An 18,869-nucleotide genomic window follows, 5' to 3' on the forward strand; every position below is an offset into this window, starting at 1 on the left:
TGCTAAAAAAACAACCGGTGAAACAAACATAAAATAATCAGCAAAAATGTTCTGATTGTAAAATCAAATCAGCGGAGGCTACATTATACATATACACCGGGACTCGAACCCTGGACTTCAGATTATTCTAACCGACTGAGCAACCTGATCAATGGAGGTGTCCTACCCAAACTGTGCTACAGGATATCATAACAATCCGACAGTGGGACAGGGATCCTTAATACAAGAAAGAGTAAAAATCCATATAGTTAATATCATCGAAGTATAATGTATACCGCAACGTTTATTATTGTTCACGTTGTGATCGTCGGTATTTACCGTAATGGAAGAAATAACTGAAAACTGTTTGGAGGTGTAAATTTGTATTTGGTAAGCGTGGCTGTTGACGACACAGAAGCGATATTGGTAGGAAGAAATAGCATCCTACATCGCCATTGTATATAGGTAAGGTTAGAAGTGTCGCCTGTAACTGTCCTTTGCACGGATACTTTCTTTCTGTCAGAACTTTAAGTGAGAATGCGACTTGTTTTAGTTGTGGTGTTGTTAATGCAAGTCAAACGCTTGTAAGAGTCTGGTTGTTCGGAGTTGAGACTTTGTTTGCCCTACGGTTGGACGTCTGGTTGTTCGGAGTTGAGACTTTGTTTGCCCTACGGTTCGATGTCCGGCTGTTCGGAGTTGTTAATTTGTTTGCCCTACGGTTCGATGTCTGGTTGTTCGGAGTTGAGACTTTGTTTGCCCTACGGTTGAACATCTGGTTGTTTGGAGTTGATGCTTTGTTTGCCCTACGGCTCGATGTCTGGCTGTTCGGAGTTGAGACTTTGTTTGCCCTACGGCTCGATGTCTGGCTGTTCGGAGTCGAGACTTTGTTTGCCCTACGGTTCAATGGCTGGTTGTTCGGAGTTGGTACTTTGTTTGCCCTACGGTTCGATGTCTGGGTGTTCGGATTTGAGACTTTGTTTGCCCTACGGTTCGACGTCTGGTTGTTCGGAGTTGAGACTTTGTTTCCCCTACGGTTCGACGTCTGGCTGTTCGGAGTTGAGACTATGTTTCCCCTACGGTTAGACGTCTGGCTGTTAGGGGTTGAGACTTTGTTTGCCCTACGGTTCGACGTCTGACTGTTCGGAGTTGAGACTTTGTTTCCCCTACGGTTCGACGTCTGGCTGTTAGGAGTTGAGACTTTGTTTCCCCTACGGTTCGACGTCTGGCTGTTCGGAGTCGAGACTTTGTTTGCCCTACGGTTCGAAGTCTGGCTGTTCGGAGTTGAGACTTTGTTTGCCCTATGGTTCGATGTCTGGCTGTTCCGTGTTGATGCTTTGTTTGCCCTACGGTTCGACGTCTGGCTGTTCGGAGCTGAGACTTTGTTTCCCCTACGGTTAGACGTCTGTCTGTTAGGAGTTGAGACTTTGTTTGCCCTACGGTTGAACATCTGGTTGTTTGGAGTTGAGACTTTGTTTGCCCTACGGTTCAATGTCTGGTTGTTCGGAGGTGATACTTTGTTTGCCCTACGGTTCGATATCTGGCTGTTCGGAGTTGAGACTTTGTTTCCCCTACGGTTCGACGTCTGGCTGTTCGGAGTCGAGACTTTGTTTGCCCTACGGTTCGATGTCCGGCTGTTCGGAGTCGAGACTTTGTTTGCCCTACGGTTCGATGTCCGGCTGTTCGGAGTTGTTAATTTGTTTGCCCTGCGGTTCGATGTCTGGTTGTTCGGAGTTGATACTTTGTTTGCCCTCCGGTTCGATATCTGGCTGTTCGGAGTTGAGACTTTGTTTGCCCTACGGTTCGACGTCTGGCTGTTCGGAGTTGAGACTTTGTTTCCCCTACGGTTAGACGTCTGGCTGTTAGGAGTTGAGACTTTGTTTGCCCTACGGTTCGATGTCTGGCTGTTCGGAGTTGATACTTTGTTTGCCCTACGGTTCGATGTCTGGTTGTTCGGAGTTGATACTTTGTTTGCCCTACGGTTCGATATCTGGCTGTTCGGAGTTGATCCTTTGTTTGCCCTACGGTTCGATGTCTAGTTGTTCGGAGTTGAGACTTTGTTTGCCCTATGCGATGTCCGGCTGTTCGGAGTCGAGACTTTGTTTGCCCTACGGTTCAATGTCTGGTTGTTCGGAGTTGTTACTTTGTTTGCCCTACGGTTCGATGTCTGGTTGTTCGGAGTTGATACTTTGTTTGCCCTACGGTTCGATATCTGGCTGTTCGGAGTTGAGACTTTGTTTGTCCTACGGTTCGATGTCTGGCTGTTCGGAGTTGAGACTTTGTTTGCCCTACGGTTGGATGTCTGGCTGTTCGGAGTTGAGACTTAGTTTGCCCTTCGGTTGGACGTCTGGCTGTTCGGAGTTGAGACTTTGTTTGCCCTACGGTTCGCAATCTGGCTGATCGGAGTTGAGACTTTGTTTGGCCTACGGTTCGATGTCTGGCTGTTAGGAGTTGAGACTTTGTTTGCCCTGCGGTTAGATGTCTAGGTGTTCGGAGGTAAGACTTTGTTTGCCCTACACTTCGATGTCTGGCTGTTCCGTGTTGATGCTTTGTTTGCCCTACAGTTCGATGTCTGGCTGTTCGGATTTGAGACTTTGTTTGCCCTACACTTCGATGTCTGGCTGTTCCGTGTTGATGCTTTGTTTGCCCTAAAGTTCGATGTCTGGCTGTTCGGGGTTGAGACTTTGTTTGCCCTGCGGTTAGATGTCTAGGTGTTCGGAGTTAAGACTTTGTTTGCCCTACACTTCGATGTCTGGCTGTTCCGTGTTGATGCTTTGTTTGCCCTAAAGTTCGATGTCTGGCTGTTCGGGGTTGAGACTTTGTTTGCCCTACGTTTAGACGTCCGGCAGTTCGGAATTGAGACTTTGTTTGCCCTACTGTTAGACGTCTGGCTGATCGGAGTTGAGACTTTGTTTGCCCTACGGTTCAATGTCTGGCTGTTCGGAGTTGAGACTTTGTTTGCCCTACGTTTAGACGTCCGGCTGTTCGGAATTGAGACTTTGTTTGCCCTACGGTAGGATGTCTGGTTGTTCGGATTTGAGACTTTGTTTGCCCTACGGTTAGATATCTGGCTGTTCGGAGTTGAGACTTTGTTTGCCCTACGGTTAGATGTCTAGGTGTTCGGAGTTAAGACTTTGTTTGCCCTACACTTCGATGTCTGGCTGTTCCGTGTTGATGCTTTGTTTGCCCTACAGTTCGATGTCTGGCTGTTCGGAGTTGAGACTTTGTTTGTCCTACGGTTCGACGTCTGGCTGTTCCGTGTTGATGCTTTGTTTGCCCTACAGTTCGATGTCTGGCTGTTCGGAGTTGAGACTTTTTTTGTCCTACGGTTCGACGTCTGGCTGTTCCGTGTTGATGCTTTGTTTGCCCTAAAGTTCGATGTCTGGCTGTTCGGATTTGAGACTTTGTTTGCCCTACGGTTCGACGTCTGGCTGTTCGGAGTTGAGACTTTGTTTCCCTTACGGTTCGAGGTCTGGCTGTTCGGAGTTGAGTCTTTGTTTGCCCTACGGTTCGATGTCCGGCTGTTCGGAGTCGATACTTTGTTTGCCCTACGGTTCAATGTCTGGTTGTTCGGAGTTGATACTTTGTTTGCCCTACGGTTCGATGTCCGGCTGTTCGGAGTCGAGACTTTGTTTGCCCTACGGTCAGTGGCTGGTTGTTCGGAGTTGAGAATTTGTTTGCCCTACGGTCAGATACTTGGTTGTTCGGAGTTGAGACTTTGTTTGCCCTACGGTTGGACGTCTGGCTGTTCGGAGTCGAGACTTTGTTTGCCCTACGGTTCGATGGCTGGCTGTTCGGAGTCGAGACTTTGTTTGCCCTACGGTTCGATGTCTGGTTGTTCGGAGTTGAGAATTTGTTTGCCCTACGGTCAGATGCCTGGTTGTTCGGAGTTGAGACCTTGTTTGCCCTACGGTTCGACGTCTGGCTGTTCGGAGTTGAGACTTTGTTTGCCCTAAGGTTCGACGTCTGGTTGTTCGGAGTTGAGACTTTGTTTGCCCTACGGGGCGACGTCTGGCTGTTTGGAGTTGAGACTTTGTTTGCCCTACGGTTCGACGTCTGGTTGTTCGGAGTTGAGACTTTGTTTGCCCTACGGTTCGACGTCTGACTGTTCGGAATTGAGACTTTGTTTTCCCTACGGTTCGATGTCTGGTTGTTCGGAGTTGAGACTTTGTTTGCCCTATGGTTCGACGTCTGGCTGTTCGGAGTTGAGACATTGTTTGCCCTACGGTTCGATGTCTGGCTATTCCGTGTTGAGGCTTTGTTTGCCCTACAGTTCGATGTCTGTCTGTTCGGAGTTGAGACTTTGTTTGTCCTACGGTTCGATGTCTGGTTGTTCGGAGTTGAGACTTTGTTTGCCCTACGGTTCGATGTCTGGCTGTTCGGAGTTGAGACTTTGTTTGCCCTACGGTTCGATGTCCGGCTGTTCGGAGTCGAGACTTTGTTTCCCCTACGGTTGGACGTCTGGTTGTTCGGAGTTGAGACTTTGTTCGCCCTACGGTTCGATATCCGGCTGTTCGGAATTGAGACTTTGTTTCCCCTACGGTTCGATGTCTGGCTGTTCGGAGTTAAGACTTTGTTTGCCCTACGGTTGGACGTCTGGTTGTTCGGAGTTGAGACTTTGTTTGCCCTACGGTTCGATGTCCGGCTGTTCGGAGTCGAGACTTTGTTTGCCCTACGGTTAAATGTCTGGTTGTTTGGAGTTGATACTTTGTTTGCCCTACGGTTCGATATCTGGCTGTTCGGAGATGAGACTTTGTTTGTCCTACGGTTCGATGCCTGGTTGTTCGGAGTTGAGACTTTGTTTGCCCTACGGTTCGATGTCTGGCTGTTCGGAATTGAGACTTTGTTTGCCCTACGGTTCGATATCTCCGAATGTGTTTAGACGTAATTTTCTCTTTTGAGATCCTCAAGATGAAATGGAAAACTTTTTTCTGGCATGTACGTTACCTACATGTATACAGGAAACTGTAAGTGATTAAACATCGTACATAAGCAAACGATTTTGTCAATGTTTTTGTAATAATCATGTAAAACTGGTAGAAAGGAACCAATTATTATTTTATTCTAGGTCACGAATTGCCATTGATTCATGTCACTTTGACTATTATATCCAAAGACATGGTTAGTATACAGGATAAACTTCAAAAGTATCTCGACCGACCGAAAATCCATTCAATTAGCATTGTTTCCGAAAAGAAATCCATTTTCTAGGTTCTTCAAAACATTATGGGCGCGTTCGAATTGCAACTTTTGGGTTTGATCGATCCGCACGTTCATTGCACTGCAAATAGCTCTACAGTAAAACTTACGATAATCTCTGACAGTATCATTTAGAGAATTCAGATACCCACTAAGTCTATTGGTGTACAATTAAAAAAAAAATATGTTTTCGAAAATACACATATTAAACGAAAAACACTATAACTATCTTCTACTACATGTTCACCTATCCAGCACATTGTAACGCCATGGCAGATATAAGGATACAGAAGCCCTGGACTCCCACAGGAGCCGAGAATCAAATCATGAAGGTATCGATTTATCGTAAAAAAACCTTACAATATACATGTACCTATACGAATAGCAATCGTCAGAAATGTATTACTCTTTTTGCAATATCGTCATCATTATGCGTGCAACGGCGCACTTACGTTACAAATTGTTTTTAGGCAGACATAATGCATTCTTCATCACTTCAATAGTATCAGTGGGTATGAAATATCTATGTTATAAGACTTTCGCTTAATGCTTAACTAAAGGGCAAAAACTAGACCTCTTTATTTCTCCCTTTAGTCTTATTTTGAAAAGTGTTCTTTATTCACATATTCGAGTTAATTTCGTAGCAATACAGGAGGCACGGTCGTCTAGTGGTAGGACGCAGGTCTCACGACCGACGGGTTGCGGGTTCGAGTCACGTCACGGCACTGTGTTGTATCTTTGAGCAAAATACTTTACTCCGCTTGTTTCATTCTGCTCAGCTGTAAATGAGTATGTGGTTGGGCAATGCTAGAATTGTTAAATGCTAGCTGTGAGGGCCGAAACGGCAGCACCGGCTGTATGTGCCCCCATGGCTCTATAACCATGGATAATAATTTGTGAACCGCTTTGAGTCGACCTACGAACTAGGTTGTGATAAAGCGGTATTAAAAACCTCGATTTAATATTATTAGTAGTAATACGGACAGCATTTCACGACCTGTCCTATGAAAGGTAAAATTTTAGTGATGACGTCATATCTCAATATAAATGTTGCATATTCTGATATGTTTAGGTATATGATGTCCTTAAGCCGAAAGAATTTTCACATAAAGCAATCTTGCAATTTGCAAAAACGCAATTCGAAGGGTAAGTTGAAAAGTCGTTTTAGATTTATTTTTTTCATTTATTTATCATTTAATATGAGTGTTTATTTTATATATTGTTTTACAAAATATTTTCTATTTGAAGCAAAAAAGGCAATTCTTCCAAAAATTCAAAAACGGTCGGGTACGAAATGACCATTACATATGTTATATTTACGAAATGACCATTACATATGTTATATTTACGAAATGACCATTACATATGTTATATTTACGAAATGACCATTACATATGTTATATTTAACACTTGTGACCATTACATATGCTATATTTTCGAAATGACCATTACATATGTTATATTTAACACTTGTGACCATTACATATGTTATATTAACGAAATGACCATTACTTATGTTATATTTACGAAATGACCATTACATATGCTATATTGTCGAAATGACCATTACATATGTTATATTTAACACTTGTGACCATTACATATATTATATTTAACACTTGTGACCATTACATGTGTTATTTTTAACACTTGTGACAATTACATATGTTCTATTTACGAAATGACCATTACATATGTTATATTTAACACGTGTGACCATTACATATGACCATTACATATTAAATATAACATATGAAATTGTCATTACCGAAAATAACATATGTAATGGTCATTTCGTAAAATATGTTATTTTTAACACTTGTGACCATTACATATGTTATATTTACGAAATGACCATAACATATGTTATAGTTCACACTGGTGACCATTACATATGTTATATTTAACACTTGTGACCATTACATATGTTATGTTTAACACTTATGACCATTACATATGTTATATTTAACACTTGTGACCATTACATATGTTATATTTAACACTTGTGACCATTCCATATGTTATTTAACACTTGTGACCATTACATATGTTATGTTTAACACTTATGACCATTACATATGTTATATTTAACACTTCTGCCCATTACATATGTTATATTTACGAAATGACCATTACATATGTTATATTTACGAAATGCCCATAACATATGTTATAGTTCACACTGGTGAGCATTACATATGTTATATTTAACACTTGTGACCATTACATATGTTATATTTACGAAATGACCATTACATATGTTATATTTACGAAATGACCATATATGTAACGTTCCGGGGTCCGTACCCTAGTTACTTCTAAGGATCCCTGTGCTGTAAGCTTACTTATAACTATACTACAGTTTCAAATATATACAAATATGTGTTACTACCTTGTAACCAGCATACCTATTACCTAATGCTTAATACATGATATGAACAGAATAATTACTGCACGACTATAGAACTATTACCAAAGCTATCTGCTCTGTATCAATATAACACACTACACACACTACCGTACAATCCAGGCAGTACACAACTCGACTACCTAGTCGCGGCTAGCCCTAGTCACTATAGTTGCCCTATAGTCAGCTACCTAGCTATATGACCTAGTCGCGCCGATCACGACAGCCTTATACTAGTATACAACTACGGCACTGTCTAATGACCACGACTATCCCTAGTCACGACTAGCTCTAACGACTATACCTAGTCACGACTAGCCTGGTCGCGACTACCCCTAGTCACGACTAGCACTAACGACTATACCTAGTCACGACTAGCCTGGTCGCGACTAGCACTGCACAGCCTATGCCCGTGACACCTTCTGTCTAACGGTATCTCGCTACAGCACTCAATCGTTTATTTAATATATCTTCCAGGCAGTGTGTGGATCAAGGCAAGACTTATTCAGTCACTTCTATCTTTCCAACACAAAGCCGGTCTCGCATATATTAGGTACTTGCGATCTGTCACTGCTGTACACACGCCGAGATCAGAACAGAACTGGGCCGATTGACGCTGGATTCTGCCTATTTATACCCTCTTGCTATCTTAGCGACACCTAGCGGTGAGTGAGGTATAATCACCTGTACGTTTTTATTGTACCTCGAAAACTATCCGTCTTCTAAGCGTTCGAATTACGGAGACATAACACAAATGATTAACGCCAACAGATCAACGTATCTAACCTGAATAATATGCTAAATCAGCGAAGGTACATTCATCAAATTACCCACGCCTCCAAGAACAACGCGTCCTCGCGTTGTAGAAAAAAATACACTCTGATACTGAACTCTCCAAGATGTAATGACATCAATCAAAAATATACACTATGATTCCACACATAACTTTGTCATTGTCCCCGAATGAACAACCCAAGTCCTAATCTTTCATTCTTCTCTCTTGCCTACTGGCTCCTCGAACAACAAGTACACAGATTGAGAACTTCATCGAACTCGACGATCTCAATGGACTTCTCCCCCTCGGGGTATCTCGGCGTTTTGGTGACGGTACGCCTCGACTGCACAGGAAGGGTTTGTACGGCCACTGTCTTCATCAACGGTGCCTGCCTTACTCTGGAGGTACTGGCAACCGTAACCGCATGGGGTATCGTGTTCCTAATGTCTTTAGGGTGGAGCTTCTCTGCTTGATCTGGGGCTGCCCCAGTCGTCCGTGGACGTTTCAAAGAGATTGGCAGGGAAGGCTGCGTTCTCTTTCTAACGATCCTTCCAGATAGCAGTTCCTCATTGTCTTTCTCGACAACTTCACTGTCAGAGGACTCGATATCCTCATCTTCGGAGCTGGAAACAATCAAGTCCCCTGGGTCTTGATGCTGCCAGTCATCAACGGACGTTCCAGCTGCTTCCTCATCGCCAGCACGCTGGGAACTGCCTTGTCCCGTAACCGCCTCATGCCTCTTTTGATGACGTTTCAGGTACGCCTTCCTTGTCGTAATGAAGTCACACTGCTCACAACGCAAGGTGTTCTTCTCCATAGTGGCCAGTCCACAATTCATCAGGTGTGTCCTCATCTCCTCTCTATCCGCCGTCTTATGTGCACACATGGGACACTTCTGTACTGGGGTTTTCTTTGTGTTTACCATGATTCTCCTACAACAGCAAATGTTACCCTCATATAGTGCTAACACAAATAGTCTGATCTACCTAATATTCTGAAGTGTAACTAGAATGCCACTGAGGTGGTCGTCGAGTGCGTGTTTGCCTGGAGTTGTTCTCAAACGCTTTCTCTCCAATTCTGACTGAATCACTTTTATTCTCATCATTCTCCACCTCCATATGAACATCTTCCATCACACTCCCATTCATTTCTCTAGATGACGCAGCATCCCCTACTTTCAAGTAGCTGAAACAACTCTCATCGACCTGTGTTTGTCGATCTCTTAACCCTCTCGCTTCTTGGGCATTTTCACCACTCATGACCTGACCCTCCCGTAACTTCATACGGTCCGCATGGATGACCTGTGACTTCCCCTTGCGTCCGCAACGCACTCTGTAGGTGACGTCTGTCAACTTAGTCAGCACCTTGTACGGTCCTCTCCACCGACTTGATAACTTGTGACTTCGTCCCACCTTTACATTAGGAAAGAACACAAAAACTTCATTGCCTGGTTTGAAGTTCTGCCAGGACAGCTTGGAGTCATGATTCTTCTTCTGTCTCAACATGGCTCCTTTCACATGCTGTCTCACCATAAGATGGGCATCCTCCATCTTCTCTTTCAGCCGCCAAGCCCACATATTTTGGAGTATGACTTTGACATCCTGAGGCATTGAATACTGGATATCCAATGGGTGCTGGTCTCCCTGCCCAACATCATGAAGTTTGGGGTGTTGGCCGTTGTTTCATGTTCAGCTGATCTATAAGCCATAGTCACGTATGGTAAGTGCAGGTCCCAGTCTGTTTGTTGGTCATTAACAAAACCTTTTAACATGTTGACTAACGTTTTGTTAAATCGTTCGACCATTCCATCCGACTTTGGGTGGTATGGGGTCGTTCGTGTTTTCTTAATCTCCAAGAGCTTGCACATTTCCTGGAAAAGAGCACTCTCAAATTGAGAACCCTGGTCTGAATGAATGGTGCTGTACACCAAACCTACAAATCACTTCTTCAACCAGAATTCTTGCGACAGTCTTGGCTTCCATGTCTCTCATGGCGAAGCATTCAGTCCACTTGGTATAATAGTCTGATATCACCAGTATGAGTCTGTTTCCTTGGTCGGTTTGGGGTAATTTACAGAGGATGTCTATTCCTATTCGTTCCATAGGAAACCCTGCTTTGACCATTTGCATTGGCGCTCTTTTTGCTTTGGTAGGAGACTTTCCTCGACAACACGGTACACATCCAGCTACATATCGTTTGACATCGCCTTTAAGCCTAGGCCGGTAAAACGTTTGTCTAATCTTTGCTAGAGTTTTCTTCATTCCCAAGTGACCGGCTGTCTTGTTGTCATGCGTATGAGAAAGGACGGTCCTTCGTTCTTTTCGTGGTAGAACAACCTGTGGATTTCCGTTAGAACTTCCTCTGTATAATAGGTTGTCTTTGACAAACAAAGCCTCAAACTGCATCCATAATGATCGCACGGTTAAATATTCCTGCCAGCAATGGCGTTGAATGGTGGTCGTTTCTTGTCAAGCACCCAAGTTCTAACAAGTTGAATATCTTCATCTGCCTCTTGTTTCTGTGACAAAGACAGTTCTTCACTATCTGCTGGTAGATCTGGGGAAGCAATCTCGTTACATTCATTGGGGTTTTGTACACTCATAACCTGATCTGTGGTCTCAATCTTGGTTTCCCATTGTGGTTCGAACCCACGTTGCCTGCAGGGTAACCGGCTGAGACTATCATCATTCCGATGTTTGACTCCAGGTCGATGGACGATTGTCATTTCATATGAGCTCAGCACTTGTAGCCACCTAGCCATCTGTCCTTCGGGATCTTTGAAGTTCAGCAGCCAACGAAGCGAACTATGGTCTATCCTTACTGTGAACCTTCTTCCATACAGGTAATGGCGCAGGTACTTGGTGAAGTATACAACTGCCAACAGTTCCTTTCTGGTCACGCAATACCCTCGCTCTGCTTCAGTAAGAGTCCGACTGGCAAATGCTACTGGCCTCTCAACATCATCCACTATCTGAGACAGCACTGCGCCGATAGCGTCATTGCTCGCATCAGTATCTAGTATAAACTCCTTGGTAAAGTTTGGATGCGCAAGGACAGGTGCTTTTACCAACAACCTCTTAAGAGTCTCAAAGGCTTCCTGGCAAGAGGAACTCCACTCAAATGTTCGTCCTTTTTCTGTGAGCTTGTGAAGGCACTTCACAATTTTAGCAAAATCTTTAATGAACCTTCGATAATAGCTACAGAATCCCAGAAAAGATCGCAACTCTCGCACATTGACAGGAACAGGCCATTGCTCCACCGTTCTTGTTTTCGCAGGATCTGTTGAAACACCCGACTCTGAAATGACATGCCCTAGGTATAGAACCTCTTTTGCACATAGAAGACACTTCCTAGCTCTCAATTTAAACCCAGCAGCTAACAATCGGTCAAATACTTTTTCGAGATTGTCCATCATCTCCTCAAATGATCTTCCCACAATAATGACATCATCAAGGTATATGAGGCACACCTGCCACTGTAGTCCTGCCAGTACAGTCCCCGTTAATCGTTCAAATGTTGCTGGGGCTGAATTTAAACCAAAGGGCATAACTTGGAACTCGTACAACCCTGTGCGAGTGGCGAATGCGGTTTTGGGACGGTCCTCCGAATCCAACTCTACCTGCCAGTATCCAGAGTTCAGGTCTAGTGTCGAAAACCATGAACATCCAGCTAGTTGATCTAGTGTCTCGTCAATACGAGGCAGAGGCGTTAAGTCGTCTGTAATCTACGCAAAACCTGAGCTCCAAGGACTAGAGGATTTCTTTATACGTGTAATACCTCGGTCGAGCATGTTCTGCACTTGTTTGTCAACTTCTGGTCCCATATAGCCTGGGATACGTCGTAAAGGCTGTTTTATCGGACGAGCATCTCCTGTATTGATCTTATGCTTCACGACATCTTTTCGCCCCAAGTCCTCATCTGATGCAGCAAACAAACTTGAACCTTCATACTTTTGCGCTAGATGTCTCAGCTCCTCGTATTGTTGGCCGGTGAGGTTGGTTTTCGATGCTCCTAGTAGCTTAGCCAGGTCTTCTCTTAAGCTGTTATTTTGTGAGGCTGTGTTCCTTCTATTTCCTCTACTACACTCTGAATTGCACTAACTTGTGCTATGGAAGTGCCAGGATAGATCAACTTATCTTCCTCTGAGGTATTCATCATGCGTACAGGCACTGTAGCTGTATTGTCCACCAGTGAACGACCAATGATAGCACGGTCGCTCTTCAAAAAAGATTAAAATCCTTCCACTACTAAGGCGTTCCCCTGCATGGCCTTACCATCAGGCACACACACCTTCCCAGAGACTATGACCTCTGATTTTGCTGGTACTACAACCTTCTCAGTTGTACAGACTCGGAAACAACCCATAGTTCCCTCATATTTAGCCTCAACATGCACTCCATCCAAGGTAAGACAACCCTTGGCCATATCCAGAGTTACATTTCTCTCTATCATAACATCAAGACCTAGAATGCCATCTGTGGTGAGTTTCGCAACAACCGCTTCTACCAGTATGTTTGTGTCGTCCTCCAATCTGATGTTAAACCTCCCTTGTCCGAGGATTGGTAATTTGTCTCCACTTGCTGTCAAGACCTCTTTACTTATCTGCTTTAACTCGGGTCTAGCCGCCTGAGAAATGTGGTTATACAGATCTTCAGAAATCAAAGTTATGGTTGCCCCTGTATCGACCAACAACTTTGCCTTGGCACCATGTATGTCAGTCTTAATATACATGCCAGCTTCATGAACAGCTGATGAGACTCCTATATTAGCCTTCTGTTCAGTCTGTTTCCGTCTTCTCCGAGTTCTAACTCGCTTCGCCACTGGCTTATCTGCACCATTGTCAGTGGTTGCCTGATTTTTCAATTTTGGGCAATTCCTGCGAAAATGACCCTCCTCATTGCAATAGTAGCAAGTTTTTCGGCTAGTCTTGTCTTTATTTGGTCTTTGCTGACTTGAACTCCTATTGCTTCCTTTCAGCTTCATTATATCATCTTGTAAGGACTGTAGTTGCTGTTGTATGTCTTTTAATAAACTAGACATATCAGAATTCTGACTAGCTTTCTCTGTAGTCACATTAGCCTTCTCTGTAGTAGGACTGTCATCTGTGTTTGTGGCTCTCAGATGAGCTTTACCATCACTCCATTTCTTTTCAGCTCGATTGTAGGCCTCAAGTTCCACAGCTAACCGTATAGTGTCTGTTAGATTTTGAGGTATTCCTTGTTTTATCCTGATTCTCATGTCTGAATCAGCTAGAGCCTCAATGAATTGCTGCTTAGCCAAGGTATCACGCACATCACTGGGCACTGTCGGGTATGCCAGGTTTACTAGCCGTCTAATGGCTTGCCCCAACTCTGGCAGACTTTCTGCTGCTTTTTGTGGCCTCTCTAAGAGTTGAACCCGGTATAACTCCGTTTGGTTAGGAGGAGCAAAACGTTCTTCTAACGCGCTGACCAGGGACTTATAATCTTCTTGCTTTGATATGGCCAGGTCCTCAAGGATACCTTGTGCTTGACCTCTGAGTGCAACAGCCAAATATAGACCCTTCTCATAATCCGACCAGTTGTTGATACGGGAACAAGTCTCAAAATAAGATTTGTAGTCAACATATGACTCATGGTGGAACCATCATATGTTGCAGCTTTCACATGTCTGACCTTCCTTGGAGTGTTGCATGGTTTTCTGGTATCCTCTTGTTCTTCATCATCCTCACTACCGCTGTCATGCTCATATACTGGCCTCCTGTGACGTCTCTGAGAGTTCCTACGTGTCACCCAATCATGACTACCTCCATCAATGTCACCAACATAGTCAGGGAGCTGCTCTGTTCTTGAACGGGCTCTCTCTCTCTGGGGTGGTCCAGTTTCCTATCCGTATATGGCCTTGTAGTTGGAGACGGTTTTAGAATACCTTCACTCTTTGTCTGTAACCTAGACAACTCAGCCCTCATTTGTCTGATTTCATCCTCAACCTTATCAACAGCCATATCTGAGCATAGCTTGGGAACATCTATGTGTTGTGTATATTCCCTTCTAGATCTATCACTCGATGCAATACCAGAGTCCCTAGGTCTTTGATGTGTAGATTTTGAATAACTGACATGTCTTTTTATCACTGGTGTTAAAGGGCTTGCACGACTATGGTATGACACGTCCCTTCTCTGGCTAACAGTTTCCTCGTCATCCTCTAATGGACTGAGAATATCATCCTCTAAATAGCTAGCCATCTTCACAAACCAATACAAATAACTATAAGGTATGACTATAAAAACAGTACAGGTTTATTCTAATTAACACAAATTATAATGCAGAAACCTAACCACAGGGTTCCCACACGCTGCCACCAAAATTATGTAACGTTCCGGGGTCCGTACCCTAGTTACTTCTAAGGATCCCTGTGCTGTAAGCTTAATTATAACTATACTACAGTTGCAAATATATACAAATATGTGTTACTACCTTGTAACCAGCATACCTATTACCTAATGCTTAATACATGATATGAACAGAATAATTACTGCACGACTATAGAACTATTACCAAAGCTATCTGCTCTGTATCAATATAACACACTACACACACTACCGTACAATCCAGGCAGTACACAACTCGACTACCTAGTCGCGGCTAGCCCTAGTCACTATAGTTGCCCTATAGTCAGCTACCTAGCTATATGACCTAGTCGCGCCGATCACGACAGCCTTATACTAGTATACAACTACGGCACTCTCTAATGACCACGACTATCCCTAGTCACGACTAGCTCTAACGACTATACCTAGTCACGACTAGCCTGGTCGCGACTACCCCTAGTCACGACTAGCACCAACGACTATACCTAGTCACGACTAGCCTGGTCGCGACTAGCACTGCACAGCCTATGCCCGTGACACCTTCTGTCTAACGGTATCTCGCTACAGCACTCAATCGTTTATTTAATATATCTTCCAGGCAGTGTGTGGATCAAGGCAAGACTTATTCCGTCACTTCTATCTTTCCAACACAAAGCCGGCCTCGCATATATTAGGTACTTGCGGTCTGTCACTGCTGTACACACGCCGAAATCAGAACAGAACTGGGCCGATTGACGCTGGATTCTGCCTATTTATACCCTCTTGCTATCTTAGCGAAAACCTAGCGGTGAGTGAGGTATAATCACCTGAACGTTTTGATTGTACCTCGAAAACTATCTGTCTTCTAAGCGTTCGAATTACGGAGACATAACACAAATGATTAACGCCAACAGATCAACGTATCTAACCTGAATAATATGCTAAATCATCGAAGGTAGGATTACGATATGTACATTCATCACATATATACGAAATGACCATTACATATGCTTTATTTACGAAATGACCATTACATATGTTATATTTAACACTTGTGCGTTGATTGCTATCTCATTGTATTTGAAAACTGTTAAATATTTGAAAACTGTTAAAAAAAGATTCGGTATTATTTAGCAAATACATATTTACCTTTAATATCTTGACATATCTTTTGATATTTTTTTTGCCAGCATAATGAAATGATTAGCATAAAATAATAAATAAAAGAAATGAATAACAAATTATAGAAATTAAAGAGAAGTAGACCTACGATATCAGTAAATTGAACGTTAAAGTCACAAACTGAGAAATTTAACCAATATATTCTCCTAGGTAACCAACTCACAGAACGTTTATATTTAGAAAAGATTATGAGACATATGTCAAAGTTGATGAATTGTTTGTGGAAGATGTAATAATGACATGGTTTGATGATAAATAAGGCTGATGGCCCACCTCAAAGGCGTCATGTATCACGGTGATATAAATAGAGGATCTGACACTCGTGTTCATGTAATATTGAATTTATTGAACGAATTTATTAATTTCATCTGAAATTAATAAACGAGTTTAATAAATTCAATATGACATGAACACGAGTGTTAGATTATATTTAATATATAATTCGAGAAACACTCTTTTTCTTGACACGTCTCCTCTATATAAATTGTACCAATGGCTGACGAAAGGACGCATTACATGCATTTTGTTTGGAGCTCGCTGCGCCACAAAAAAATAGTTTCAGAAACTCCTTCCCGAGAACCTTTTCAATGAACAAACAATCATTTAGGGTTTTTTCATCAACCAATGTTTTAATAATTATCATAACAGCATTAATACTCATTTTTTTATACGAAAACCATTCAACGAATTGGCGTTGACGAAAATAGCAGTGACGTCACATATTTCGCACAACGGCGCGTGCAATCTCAAGGTAAAGGTCATCACAATACACATGGAAGTCTGCCCTTTTTAAAAGTTTACAGGGACTGGAGTGATTGTCACTCTCTATAGGCGCATTTATTTGGAGAGGGTTGTTGGTGAATGTGAACCTCGATGTTTCCGCCTGTCACTGAGCTAGAAAATATACTGTGGAATCCGCCATGAAACTGGAACACTGATGAAGTTGACCGGTTACACGTGTTCGCCATTGACTGTGTGTATGTCGGAGAAGTTCAAGTGGAATTTGAACATGCAGGTGTTGTATTATATAATAAATAACATTATAGATGACGCACCAAGACCAGTGGTATCAGGGTTCTTGCTGTTTGTGTTAACTACCTCTAAATGTTTACTAACAGGAGGTCGTTAGAATGACGATCTTACTTTACTCGCAATGGTACATCGCCATACTTTGCCTGATGAGTATTTCTTGGATGACATTAATCTTTCATATTATTCATATTTCCTTTTGCCATTTGTGATTGATGATGCTAAAAGACAGCGTGAAGGTTAAAATAATTTTGGACGTTGTACATTTTTTTTTTCGTATGACTTGTGTCAATATTTTTGAAGGACTATTAATCTTCCGGGCTGGTCAAAGTATCACTTTTCCAATACTTCTATAGGATTAATATAATCTATCACATTTGTTTTACCTACATAGATAACTTTCAACCGCGAGGATAGGCTTTTGGCGTATAGCACAAAGCTTTGCCGAGTGTATCACTTCAAAATTCTTATCCCGAGGGTTGAAACTTCTCGTTTGACATTACAGGGACATTATTGAATATATTTTAACAATAATTTCTTATCGTAAAAATAAATTGTATTTGTTAACCCAATGAATTGATTATATTCCGTTAGGTTTTGCAATAAACAGGAAGAAATTCGCAATCAAGCAAACGACGAATTCGTTTTTAATTTGATTGTGTACTAGTTTATATCTAGGATCAGAAACAAACTTGTACTTTATAGAATTTCTCCAGTGAAATAAAGCTATTTCATTGCAAGTAACATTGTTAAAATCCAATCTTGTACATATAGGTAATATTATAGTGATGTAAACATAGCGACATTATAAAACATCCACACAGATAGTAAGCTCCAACTAGTCTAGCCTTGTGAAGAATAGTTGAAAAGTCTAGCTAACCAGACAGAGGAGATGTTTTACAAATATATCACGGATTCCTGCAGAAAGCTGCTATGTTTACTTGCCTATAATAACGTAAGCGACGGAATAGATTGAATGCAATATCTTCCAACCAATTATGTGCATTCTCCCAGGAGAGTCTCGCTTTCCCGCATCTTCAAAGACGCATTGTTATTCTCGGAGGTTATTGGCGGTACAATATAAGTTACTTATCACGGTGTCTGTTCCGTGTCGCAGACGACCGATTTATGTGAGGAGCAACATACGAGTGGTAAAGAGTAATAACTTTAGGACACCTTCGGGACAGTCTAAATGTTTTCAGTGTTTTCTCAAAGACAGAAGACAGTGATTATTATTTTATATTCAAGGTTTTCTCCTGGCGCACCTACCATTTTACTTATTACCTTTCTTCTAACGTGTGGTTATTTACGGTTGTATTGGTTAATGGGCCGTTAAGTTTTACTACGTAAAGACGAAATATTAAAGTAAAAATTCGAAACAATATCCCCTTAGCGTCATCCACTTAGACAAATTAAAAATAACAAAAAGACCAACTATAAGAGATTCCCTTAGGTTATATAGGGGCGGGGTTAGAGAGTTTGTTTATAGTTGAGAGCAAGAACGTTAATCAAGGTAAATGGGGTATCAGTCAATGATGGGGGGGACGGGGCGTGGAGGGGAGTAACATCCTTGCAACAGCTTAGGTCGCATGAAGAGATTGTGGTTAGGGAGACTCCACTAACAGGAACGATCAGGGAAGTTAAAGATAAGATAACGATCCCAAGTCTTTAAATGGGTGCAGCAGATCAGTTTCTACGGTGTGTGATCAGTAGAAGGCACAGAGGGAAATGGCCGATTCTGATTGGTGGTCCCTCATCAGTCACCTCGTGATATACCATGAACGTGAGATACAGCAGGACTATTCTTTCTCCAAACCGGCAGGGGTTTGGGTCAAACAGAATAATAGGTGGACTGTCACGGTCCTATCCACTCCAGGGACTAATTTCCAGTCAAAGCACAGCCTTGCGTTTGATTGATCAATGCTTTGACACTGTATCGGGAAATCAGCTATTCTCCCTATCAAACTTTATTA

The 18,869-nt window shown here is 42.5% G+C and overlaps 2 protein-coding genes across 2 annotated transcripts; both read right to left on the reverse strand.

Annotated features, from left to right (window-relative positions):
• Positions 1 to 553: 553 nt before the first annotated feature.
• On the reverse strand, positions 554 to 9,282 carry LOC110461753 (putative uncharacterized protein DDB_G0286901). Its single transcript, XM_021515387.1, has 3 exons — positions 8,591 to 9,282; positions 3,574 to 4,801; positions 554 to 2,011 (listed from the first exon to the last, which is right to left on the reverse strand). Exons 1-3 carry the CDS (start codon positions 9,280 to 9,282, stop codon positions 554 to 556), a joined length of 3,378 nt encoding a protein of 1,125 aa, XP_021371062.1.
• A 1,497-nt stretch (positions 9,283 to 10,779) lies between these two features.
• LOC110461754 lies at positions 10,780 to 14,079 on the reverse strand. Its single transcript, XM_021515388.1, has 4 exons — positions 14,012 to 14,079; positions 12,632 to 13,872; positions 12,135 to 12,275; positions 10,780 to 11,999 (listed from the first exon to the last, which is right to left on the reverse strand). The coding sequence occupies exons 1-4, from the start codon at positions 14,077 to 14,079 to the stop codon at positions 10,780 to 10,782; spliced, it is 2,670 nt and encodes an 889-aa protein (XP_021371063.1).
• Positions 14,080 to 18,869: the final 4,790 nt, after the last annotated feature.

This window comes from Mizuhopecten yessoensis, unplaced genomic scaffold (genome assembly GCF_002113885.1).
Source record: "Mizuhopecten yessoensis strain PY_sf001 unplaced genomic scaffold, ASM211388v2 scaffold10653, whole genome shotgun sequence".
Taxonomy (NCBI): Eukaryota; Metazoa; Mollusca; class Bivalvia; order Pectinida; family Pectinidae; genus Mizuhopecten; species Mizuhopecten yessoensis.